The 12,158-nt window shown below is 41.3% G+C and overlaps 2 protein-coding genes across 3 annotated transcripts in view; both read left to right on the top strand.

The window, feature by feature from the left end:
• The first annotated feature begins 313 nt into the window (after positions 1–313).
• Positions 314–4,491, top strand: si:dkey-171c9.3 (uncharacterized). Of its 2 annotated transcripts, XM_051400495.1 has the most exons (3): positions 382–409; positions 2,962–3,801; positions 4,074–4,491. In XM_051400495.1, the coding sequence occupies exons 2-3, from the start codon at positions 2,968–2,970 to the stop codon at positions 4,086–4,088; spliced, it is 849 nt and encodes a 282-aa protein (XP_051256455.1). In that variant the 5' UTR covers positions 382–409; positions 2,962–2,967; the 3' UTR covers positions 4,089–4,491. The 2 variants fall into 2 exon arrangements, with proteins under 2 accessions (XP_051256454.1, XP_051256455.1); XM_051400494.1 differs by having other exon boundaries at positions 314–409; positions 2,962–4,491.
• Positions 4,492–11,411: 6,920 nt separating this feature from the next.
• tnfsf10l (TNF superfamily member 10, like) overlaps positions 11,412–12,158 on the top strand; it is a 58,907-nt gene continuing 58,160 nt past the window's right edge. The window contains exon 1 of the mRNA XM_051400487.1: positions 11,412–12,012. Coding sequence (XP_051256447.1) covers positions 11,791–12,012 — 222 coding nt within the window. The 5' untranslated portion in view covers positions 11,412–11,790. The remainder of the gene's footprint in view (positions 12,013–12,158) is intronic.

Here is a 12,158-nt window from a genome sequence, read left to right as displayed (position 1 = left end):
TACTATTTTACTAAAGTAAAGGAACAAATACTTCCTCCACCTCTGGAACTTATATTTAAAATACTATTTCTGGTCTGATTCTGACTCTTCCTCCTCCCCCATCCTCTCCTCCTCCTCTTCTTCTTCTTCCTCTCACGACCATCTCTTCCTCATCTTGACCCCATGAACAAAAGGGAAAGAATGATTCTTCTATAAACCCAGAGGGGGATTATATCATGTGTATGTCATGTTGTCAGTGAGTTAGACTACTGCAAATACACCACACACACACACACACACACACACACACACACACACACACACACAGGAAGTGAGTGAAACTTTTGAGGCCATTTGTCAAACCATTTCCGTGTAAACTCACTCGCTCCGGAGACACCAAAAAGCGAACCATCGCCCCTGTTACTGACTGGTAAGTGGGTCCCCAGGCGCTTTATATACGCCACCTGATGCTTTCTGTGTCTTGTTCTCGTATTTTATAGCACATTTATGTAACTTTTGGCTTTAGTTTTACCCAATTTGCTTAAAAAAATTGCCTTTTGAGTTAGTAGTTACCCTCTTTTTTTGATCTGCCATACTTCATAAATCTTAAAATGCAGGTTTACTAGCCTCTTTTTGGTTAGAAAATCTACTTTTGTTGTGTTAAATCTCTGCATTTCTTTGTGTTTTTTGTGGGATAACAGAGTTTTTTTTTTGCAATATAGCAAAAAAAAGATGATAGTTTTGGTAATTCACAACAAAAGCGGATTGTAAAACCTAAAATACTCCCTTGACTAAGAAACACTGACAAAGGGTGTGGCAGAAACACAGATTTTAATAAAAGGTCAACAGAGGGATTGCATTTCCAACATGTTTGTGCCGGTCACTGCGAGCACCGCACAGAGACGTGTGGCGAGGTGTTGTTAAAAAGAAGTAAGTGGCATTTGTTTAGACAGCGGTTGCGTAACACAAGAACACCCAGGAATAAAGTAGTAGAAGAAGCATCCTCAGATCATAAACATTTTTTGCCCGCCAGGATGTCTAAAGCCTGGACTGCCAAGAGAAAACATTCTTTGTTTCAGCTGTAATTTGTTCCACATCTGCGCTTCATTTTCTATCTTGTCCTCCTCCCTGGGCTGTGTCCATTTTGAACTCACACCAAGAGACTACAAAACGTTTGCTCAAGTTACTTCCAAAAGTTACTTTGGCTGCAAGAAGAATGAGCTCAGACAGAAACTGTATGAGTAAAGTGTGTGTGTGTGTGTGTGTGTGTGTGTGTGCCACCACATGAGTATGTTGGATTTGAACCTGAAGTTCTTATACAGTAGTAATAGTAAAAGAAAAGTACAGTAGTTGAACCCAAGAAGAAGACGAGGAAGTGTGAAGTTCAGTTTCACATTACTTTCTCATCTACTTCATTAAGTTCCTCAATCGGGAAACGTCCTAAAACTCAACCTACTTAGCATAAACTGTATTTTGAGTTGTTTAAATAAGTATATTTGATGATATTTTAATTGCATTTTGTCTGCTAGCTAGACAAAGATTCACAAACCTTGAGACAGAAAGGTCAACAAATAGGAACGTTAAGCAAGGGTTCATTTCAATTAGCCAACTTCTGCTACAGCTAGCATGCAAAATGTCAAACTGAAAATGTATTTTATTGCTTTGAAATTACAACTAATCAATAAATAACCAATTTGAGCATCATTTTAAAAGCTTGAAGAAATAGTTTGACATTTATTTACTGTCTTACCAAGCTGTTAAACGCTTCGTGTCAGGCACAAAATCCCCCATAAAACCACAATGTGTCATCTTTACACTTCAGTTTTTGTGCGACTTAAACAGATATTATTAGCTTTATTCAGAGCCAGGCTAACTGTTTCCACTGGTTTCCATTCTTTGTGCTAAGCTAAGCTACGTGGCCTTGAGCTTTCTCATCTAACTGTTGCACTTATGTGGAAATCATTTCAAGAATCCCCGAGCAAAATAAAGTCTGTACTTTATTCATAAGACTGACAAACAGCAAACAAACATATCAGCACGACTTTGTGACTCTAAGCCCCGAGAGAGCAATGATAGCTTGTATGAGTTTCCATGTTGTCTCACATAAATAAGTCATTGCACTAACACACACTCGCAGGATATGAAAACCAACACTTGTTTTCTGAATCAGAAAACTTTGGCGAAACAAAGCCCCTTTCAAACATTCATGTGTCCATCCAAAGCTTTCTTTTTTTTCCACCCATCCTATTGAAATGGACACAGATGTCTCGTTTTCCGTTTGCATCACAGATCAATAACATATTACTGTTCGTGTAATATTATAATAGTTATCAAAACAAAAAAAGCTCCACCTCAATCAACTACAGATGCTTATAAAGAAACGACAGGTTGCTGCCGTGGACGCCAGCAGAGTTCCTTTGTGTTAATCTAATACCGAACTGAACTTCCTGCTTGTCACATCCTGGCGAGCTGACAGCTCATATGGTGACAGTCTGCGGTCGAGGCCTCAATCTTACTTTCCATCTGAGGGCTTTTCGGAGGGGACTTTTTCTTCTTTGTGTCCCTGTGTTTTCTTTCTCTTACATGTACACCATACTCCCGATTACTTACGCTCTCTTTTGTTTTCTTGTACATACAGAAAAACGTTCTTTTCAATTTGCAGCTTATCTATTTCGGCTCTAATCTGAAACAGGCGAGGAATGTAGAAATATTTGTAGAGGAGAGACTAAAAGGGAAACACTGCGCCATTTAGGGGAAATATTTATGTTTGCTTGGCTTAAACTGAACATGCTGGCAAGCGACATTCTAATAAAAATGCATAAAAAAACGAGCTAATTATAGGAACAAGGCAGCACTTAAAACCATTTTTGGACTATTTTCTGTGCCTGTGCCTTGTTTTTGGCCTTCACCATCTTCTTGCTGCAGAAAAAAAAACAGATTTTTCCTTCACTATGACTAAGATTATTGCTTTTATCCTCACAGGCTCCGATGCAGGCAGTGAGAGTAGATCCGAGGGTGCCAGAGCCCACTCCAGAAAACGTTTCTGAAGGCCTCAAGAGAAGCCACCTGAACAATGGGGTTCTTGAGACGTTTGCCCAAAATATGACAGAGAACATTATCCAGTCGTTTGTAAGCCAAATGGAAATGGTGGAACCTGAGGTGGACTGCAGCGTGTCCAGGTTTACTCAGAACCGGGAGATGTTAGCCGAGGGGTTAGCCTCAGCTGTGATTGAGGCTGCTTTGAGGGAGGCGTGTAGAGGTCAAAATGTGGAGGATCTCCGAGAAGGTCTCCAGAGTTCAAGATCAGCCTGGGTGAAGATGAAAGGTGGACGGGTTAAAAGTTCGATGGACGACTTCGAGAGTGAAAGAGACTTTTCGGAGATGGACACAGAGATGGATCCAGGCAAAGACATCCAGACTTCCAAAGACACCCAAACCTTCCACCCACCTCTGTCCCAGTCGGGGCTCCCTGTCGTGGGATCCCTCGACTACCCCGACGCCCCTCCAACCACGCCGCTCCTCCCAGAACTTGAAAGGAGCAGACACAGTTTCGCCAGGAAGCTAAAAGGAGGCTTGGCAAAGGTTTTCCTGCCTTCACCTCCTCCGCCAACGCCCAAGGACATAGAGGGCGACTCGGATGATGCCGTCGATGACGCCCGGGTGGAGCTGATGGAGCATCTGATGCACTCGCTGCCCACAGATGACTCGGCGAGAGACTACTTTGAAGTAGGAACTTACCACGAAGCCCACGTGGAGGCTTTCGCAGAGGCTGTTTCGTGCGACATCATCGACTGGGTCTTGAGCGGTAAAACCAGAGAGCAGGTAGCCGACGACAGCGATCTTCACCTACTGGCGCGCCAGATGGCTGAAACCATCATCGCCTCCTCTCTTGATGAAGCTAAAATCCTTTTCTAGTGTTTTCATGTGACTAATATATTTGTGATGACTGGCGTGTAGACTCGCTTGATATCCACCCACACAATAATATTGTTCTATAATCTCAGTGCTTTGACTAAATTTATTTCTCTATAAAGTTCAGCTGAAGTTCTTCCAGATGAAGAGTTTAATGTATAAATATCACCTATTTAACGCAGGAACTGACCAGATGATCCAACAAAGAGATGGCTGACGTAGTTAAAACAAACCGCGGAACTCGCAGTGACACATGGATCGCGGAGGTTGTATATTTTAGATACCGGATGATGAACCTGAGGTCGTTGTTTTTGGTGGAGAAGAAGGACTTTGGCAGGGACACTCTTATGGTTTTGAATGCAGTTTTGACTGAGATCCAACTGCAGTAACTATAAATGTCCTTTAGATGGCAACACAGGAGCAATGTGTGTGTGCAATGGGTATTTTCAGCATAAGGTCAGACATCAATTGGATTTAATTTAATTGTTTTTATATTAATATGCAAGTCAGATTATTGAAGCTCTATTGTTTATAACTTGTTTTTTATTTGTGTTTTTTGATCAGATCTATTCAAATAAAGCCTTTATTTTTTAATATTAACTGTACTTTTCTTGCACTTTTCTACACCGTTTCATAATCGAGTGAGATGTTTGGAAGTTATTTGCCCTTGTTATCGGCCTGAAAGATCTTTATGGATTCAGTGTGATTCATTCATCCCCTGGACCGAGCTGAATGTTTGGCATTTAGGATGTTCTGGCTCGAAGAAAACAAATTTTCATACTCACTTACCGAGGTCAGATCCGGAAGAAGAAGGAGCCACGGTGCTTAACCAAATAGTGATGTGATCCTGTAGAGGAATTTTAAAAAAAATAAAAAGAGAGAGAGAGAGAGAGAGAGAGAGAGAGAGAGACTTGTTTTTCTTTCCTTTCTTTAAATCGTTAGCCACTAAAATAACACAGTGAGAGAATGCCAGATTCAATGAAAGAGGAGCTTAAGTGAACCTTGAAAGAGCAGTCTTTAATAAAGAGTTGTATTGTTCTTAGTCATCTGTTATTGAACACAACGCACACATTTCGCCGACTGAAGAGAGAATGGTTTTGCAGGACGGGTCACAAACACACAGTTTGCACGTGTGCAGAAACAGATCTGAAAAACAATACAAAGAACTTTTCCTCTCTCTCTCTCTCTCTCTCTCTCTCTCTCTCTCTCTCTCTCTTTTAAACACAGATGGGGTGAGTGGGAAAAACAAAGTCACTGGGTGCACATCATTAGGAGTGTGTGTTATCGCTGACAACTTAATCTGGGTGTGACGAAAATGGATCAACAAGGAGTTTTGGCACAAGCTAATAGCAGATAAATAAGGGCTCCATTCCATTTTGGATTAGCACGCTTAAATCCTCAAAACCTATCAAACTGGCATGAAATTTTATGTAAGCATTCATGCTCCCGAGAGGATGGACGCTATTGATTTTTTCTTCTAGCACCACCACGAGGTTCACACTTGTGGTTTTAAGTGAAATGTCTAAACAACGGTTGGATGGATTGCCGGGAAGTCTGATGCAGGCATTAATGTCCCTTTTATGATTTGTAATAACTTTGGTAATCCCTTCACTTTTTAATCTCCATCATCAGGTCATAGTGTTTACTTGTCCAATACTTTGAAATGTTATGAGTGATGAAATATGGAATTTGGAAAGGAATTTGAAAGCTTCTCAGATGTCAAAACACTTCCACAGGGGTTCATAATAATAGGATTTTACAACACTGGAAACTTATGACTTCTTCTGCAGCAGTTGCACCAGGAATGTGCCCTTGCATGTGCTCAACTTCTTTGCATCGACTCCACCGCTACAACCACTGGACTGACCTTCAAATGAATGACAGGGTTGGGTTTCTTCGCAGTTGACCAACGTGGTAAAAGTAATCTGTTCAACTTCAGCGTGTTAACATTGTGATTGTGAGCATTTAGCATGCTGATGTTTGCAAAAGTACAGCCGTTGACAGATATAAGAAACATTCAACTCTCCAAAAGTGAAGCCAAAACCAATTTTAACGCCCTCTGGTGGCTGACTGCATGTATAGGTCTTAAAGTCTGCTGCCTTTTCTGATAAATTTGGGTTTTAATTAGTTATTTGAAGCTATAAAAAGGGAGTTTCACATCCTGCTTGTGACTGAGTCGGCCGGGCTTGACTTCGATACTGCGGCGCCAACCGGATCACTACTGCGCCGACTCTGGCACCGAATGCTACGCAGCGTTACTGTGGGAGGATCTAAATTTAGCATCAACACTACATTTAATTGTTTATTACAAGTACAATTAGCTAAAGGAATATTTCACTCTAAATATAAGACATTTTAACTGCTGTTTTCTTAAAGATTTTTTGGGCCAAATGCTGCTAAACGTAGCTGTTAATTTGAGCCACGTAAGCACACAAACGTCGATCTGGCTGTGGTGTGCAATGGTCCCTTGGGTCTGATACATGATATGTCATGGGATGCTTAGTCTGAACTTTTTAACTCCCCCTGCTGATCACCATTATGTTTTCTCACCGCAGGACACTGACTGACACGCTCACACTCGTGCACACATGCACATAGATAAACTGCAGGGCTGGGTGGACAGCTGTGGTGTCAGAGGGGAGACGCACACACACACATGAACACACACATCTGGAGAAATGCTTGTTGTGTTGTCAGGTGGTTGGCTGCCAGAAAGAGAGGGAGGCGATGGAAAAGAGGAAAAAAGAGCGATGACACACAGAGGATGTATAGCAGCAGGGTTCCTGCATACTATAATGGGAATAAATGGCAGAAGTACTTAATCTGTGTTTCTGCTTTAGTGGATGGTGAACTCACCTAAAGTCAATTTATTCACCCTTTTTTGTACGTGACACAGTGCTTATCCATCCAGATGTGAAAGGGTATATCTAAATTAACAACATACATCAACATGAGAAGTATTTGGGGAGAACTTAAGATATACAGCAATTATAAATCCTCTATTTGTGTATGTCATAAGTCATTTTTATAAGGAGGTTTCACTCAGCTATGGTGCATAAATACGATCTACATACAATCTCTGATATATGAAGTTACCAGTTTATTTGCATGGAATAACAAGATGAGATCCTAAAATATTAAGTACTTTGAAAAGTTTAATCCATGCCTCATATACAATCAAGCCTCATATACTGTAGACATTTATATATATTTGATATTTAATTCATATTTTCACCTCTTATATATTGAATTTTATATTTCCAGAAGACATCATCGTAGCATCATTAGCATTAACAGTGCTGTTATTGGCCAATTAATGAACATTAGTCTAATTTTTTACTCATTTTCTTGTATCTCCATTTTGGTCTCCAGCTCTTGAGGAAAACATCTGGTTCCTCAGCTGCTCACCAGCTAGTCGCTAACTGTTTGGTGCTGGCCTGGTTATGTAAAACGGGGTTTATCAGAACGTTTTTGCTGTAAACAGCCAAAAACAACATTGTGCATGTCTTGGGAGGGAAACTAAAATGCTCAACAGAGAAACTCCAGGTTTGTCACATGAGTCATGTTGATTAGAGCAGCTTTACTTTTTTATTGCAAAACACTTTTTGGTTTGCAGGAAATTTACTTTCACAATAAAAGGTATTTCTTGCATCACTAAAGTTTTGGCAATTAGTTTCCTCTCTTCGCTCCTGAGGGCACTGCAGATTGCTTTTTACCTATACTCCAGTTTATCTTGTTTGACTGCATCTCTGAGCTGTGCCAGGATCACATAGCTCAGATAATGTGGTGCTACTCCTTTTTTCTGGATCTCTTAGGTCTTCAGTCCCCGGGTTAAAACACTGGAAACAACCTGTAGCATTTGTTTCCATTTCCAAGATGAGTTTTGATCGACCCCATCAGACAGTTCAAGTAGTGTCGGGTCAGATTAAACTCATGTTCAAAATACTAAACCTCTGAACATTTGAAATTATTCAGAGTATTGTGTTGGTCTGATCTCAGAGGAGCTGTAACCTTAAGGCAAAAAGAAATTGGCCTGTAACTGCAGGACTGCTGGTTCCAGTGCTCTGAATGTCTGGGAAAGTGGTGTCCTTCTTTCAGCTTGCATTGAGTTGCCCTTTAGCAATGTGTAAAACCAATAAATGTTCTGTTTGCAGCGTCCAGTTTTGAAGTGAGGGAGCCATTTCAGAAAAGAAACGTTGTGCAGTTGACTGAATTGTCTTATCTAATAAACTAGTTTTCTCCGTTTCTGGACAAACTATTCGACCCAGCGTCAGTGTAGATGCCTACAAGAGCAGAATGCAGGCTCAACTGTTTAAGGAATGTGCCTCTACTTTGAAGAAGAATGATTAAATGTTGTTATACTTCTACAGTATGTGTAACCCTGGAAAAGTGACTGAGATTTGGAAATGTACAACAAACATATTGTCTTTATCATTATTGGAAAGCCTCAGTTTGTGCCTCTCATGTTTTATAACAATTACATACAAGTCACAGAGCTAAGCATCCAATTTTTCCTAAAAATAAATATGTCAATCTTTGAAAAACCCAGAGGGTCGTTTAAGACTTTTACTGCTGTTTCGAAAGTATTTCCAGAATCCTCAAAGACTCTTATAAACATCTGGATGATAAAAATTTAACTTGGCTGTACTCCGGGTTGAGCAGTGCTTTCAGCTAAATGCTAAAGTCAACATGGTCCAAATGACGACAATAATATTGTTTACCATCTTAATTCAGCGTGTGAGCATGCTAACGTTTGCTTATTAGCACTAAACAGAAAGTGCAACCGATGCCGATTCAAATCTTATTAGTTTTGTTTGATATTTGGTCACAAAAGTACTGGGCAAATAAAGATTCATGTGTATGTCTAATATCTAATCTCCATGTTTCACACAAAAACAAAAACGTCAAATCTCTTGGTGCTGCAGTAAAAGTCAGTTGGATAAATCCTCTGGGAACCATGAATGTTTGTACAAAATGTCATCACAATCTTTCAAATAGTTGTTGAGATTTTCAGTCCGGATGTTGTGTTTTCTTCTATTGGAATTCATAATTGCAACCTCTGTGAATCCAGACTAACCACAGGCGTTGTTTCACACTCAAAAGATCGTTTTTTTTAAATTGGTACCTCTGTTGTGGAGGAATTCCTCAAGGATTTTAGACTTTAGTTACTGGAAACTTTCTCCACAGACTACAAGTCGGTTGACAATAATAATAACCTGGGAAAAGAGACAAAAATTTCATTAAGTCAGCCACAGTATTACCAAATAGGATCATTTGCTTCTTTGCAAATCTCAGTGGGATACTTGTCCATGCAGGTATTTGACCAGAGGCATCAGTGCAGGTGCAAAGTTTGGCCGTTTCAGGGGTCAAACTTATGACCTCGCAGACAAAGACACCTTCCACTGGAAGAATCTGCCCTCAAGGAGTCAATTCATCTACAACTTCATCTCTTTCATCTCGACTGCAGGCAGCAGCGTCCACTTCCTGGCCACCAAGACTTGTACTAGATGTATGTGCGTGTCAATTCCCAGTTGGGGGAACAGATGGCTTTAATATCTGGGGTCAGGCCCCTGGAATTCACCAGAGTTTGCTTGAGGAGAACTTGACTTGGGACCATTTTTTTTAGCCCTACACCTGGATCCGACAGCTTTTCATGGATCCAAAAAAAAAGGGATTCTCAGGGCGAGTTGGCTCGAGTTCAGAAAGAGCGCACGGGATCGGGATGCCAAGGAGTTTTTACACTTACTCTAAACAGCACCAAATGAAAAGAGAAAGGAGCAGGGTGCATTAGGGAGTGTCTGTGTTGAATTGGGATGGATTTTCTCACAGTCTCACTTTTGACTTGCTTTCAACCCACTTTGAACCTGGTCCTTTTTAACCAGCGTCCAAAAAGTCCCGTGGCACTATGTTAATTCAAAGCTGTGGGACTGGCAGCGAACCCCGGCTCGCCTGCCTCCCATCTTTGATAAACAGCTATGACTGCTGGGCACACACAGACCGCTTTCCAGCTGTTTGCGGTGATGGAAAGGAAACAAAGGAAAGGACGGGCCAGGAGCACCACAACATTTATCATTTCGATGTTCATTTATTGTGTGTTTTTAATAATATATATGTTAAATGTTCAGGCTCAGGAGATTTTAAGGAGCTCAGCAGTCAGAAAAATAGAGAGGACTGAATCTGAGCCAAACAAGAAAATTAAAATCAGACTGAACACAAGTCAGCTGCAAGCTTAACGGACATGTTCTGACACCTATACATCACTGTAAATGTTTATCTGTGGATCTTAAGAGCACCTGCTGGCTTTTATTTTAAGTGATTGAGAATGGGCAATGCTAAGCTCGTGTACATACATGCATGCTACTTTGAGAGTTTTGGGAACCACCGTTTTTTTTTAAGCTGAACTGTAAACACAGTGTCTGTCTGGAAATATACGAGCTGCATCAAGATTCTGTGTCCGAAGACGACCCAAGATGATAAAGCCGATGCTCGCTGCTCTCTTTGAAGGTGATTTAAGGCAGGATGGAGGCTTTTTCTTACGGACAGCAGTGCAATCTAGATGTTCTGCTTATCTCTCCATGAAGTCTTTTTATGCTAACAATGAACTCAGAGGGGCCTGTCTGCGGCTTTTATGATGGTTTTGGAAAGTGAAGTTCAAATATTTAATTGAGCTACACTTGTTTCACAGAGATAAACTGGAGGGCGACGGGCAAATATTTGCTCTCAAACAGTGTAAAGCTGGACCACTGACGCACAAACAAACAGTGAGGGCAGCAGCTCGGAGAACAAAAAGGAGTGAGAGAGGCGGAAAAATAAGCACTTTGTTTGATTTTGTGCTGAAACAATAGTTTTCAATCTGCCTATTATATAATATTTCAATAATAAATGTTGTTCTTTTTCGACCCATCTTCCCAACCCCAAAGGTATTCTCTTAATTGTTATTATTGAGGACTGAGAAAACTAGCAAATATTCACATTTAAGACACCAGAAATGTTGCTGGTTACTTTTAAGTAGATCAGTTTTCTTCCACTTCTGCTCTGAACTGCTAAGAAAGTCCTGAAGGGACAAAGAGAGAGCGCCCTCTGCCATCTCATCCTGAAACTGAGGCACAGGACGAGAATCAATCAAACCCAAAGTGTCTCAGGAGAAACTAAATAAAAAACATATGACATATGGGTAAGAAATGATGAGCATTTAACCATAAAAGAGACTATATAAATACTATAGAAGCAGGTTGACACTGACATTGATTAGTTTCTGACATATTCGGAAATAAAGAAAGATGCGTTATATAGCCTATATATATTCTTCAAATAGTTGTCCAAAAATATATAAATTGTGGGATATTAGCTCTTAATATTGAGGGTTAAAAGTGAACTTTTAAAAATACATGTTTTACACGCTTTTCTTGTGTGTCGGATTTGGCATGCCTGGAAAGCGCCACTGAAACTGAAAGAGAGAGAGAGAGAGAGAGAGAGAGAGAGAGAGAGAGAGAGAGAGAGAGCATTCCTCCACAGCTCCAGGGTGATGAAGAGGTTAAGCCAGCCCCTCTTTTACTCCTCTCCCTCGGTTGCAGCTCATCAGTCCTGAGCTGCAGCCTCCAGCAGCTCCAATCTCGCCTTTACGCAGCGGACGCTGAACAGACATGGGCAGATCCAAACTTTAACTAACAGCTCGTCTTTCTCTTTCTCTGCAACTCTCTCTCTCTCTCTCTTCCTCCTCTTCTCCTCCCCCTCTCGCCTTCCTCCCGCTGAGCTCAGAATGAAAAGCACTATTGGCAGCGGACGCATGGAGATCTAATTTTGCTCCAATTTTCGGTCAGGTCCGTGGAGGTTGTTGTTGGCTGTTGTTGTTTTGCTGTTCCCTTGGTTTTATGGTCTGCTCATGCAGACGGGAATGCAATGGCCACTCCGAGCGCACAGCAGCAGCACCAGGATTATTTCAGATCGGTGAGCAGCGAGTCCACCACCTACATGATGGTCCCGGCCGGCGGGCCGAGCGGGACGAGGCGCCGGGAAGCGCCGTCCAAGATGTGGGTGGCGATGGTGGTGATAGTGGTGGTGGTGCTGCAGATTGCCTCCACCACGGGGCTCTTTCTCTACCTGAACATGTCCATATCGCAGGTAAGAGCTGGTTTCCACTCACTTTGAGAGCTGATACGCTGTACTTTCTGTACTTTTGTGGGAGTTTGTGCAGGAAAAAGTCGCTCTTGCGCACTGAAATGTGCCAAACGTGCACATTATTCTGCTTCAGTGTACATGCATGACTA

The sequence above is a fragment of the Dicentrarchus labrax genome, unplaced genomic scaffold (genome assembly GCF_905237075.1).
Source record: "Dicentrarchus labrax unplaced genomic scaffold, dlabrax2021, whole genome shotgun sequence".
Lineage (NCBI taxonomy): Eukaryota > Metazoa > Chordata > Actinopteri > Moronidae > Dicentrarchus > Dicentrarchus labrax.
This window is presented reverse-complemented; position numbering and strand designations above follow the sequence as displayed.

Coding starts and splice junctions, on each gene's coding strand:
- si:dkey-171c9.3 (XM_051400494.1), top strand. CDS start 2,968: ATGCAGGCAGTGAGAGTAGATCCGAGGGTGCCAGAGCCCACTCCAGAA.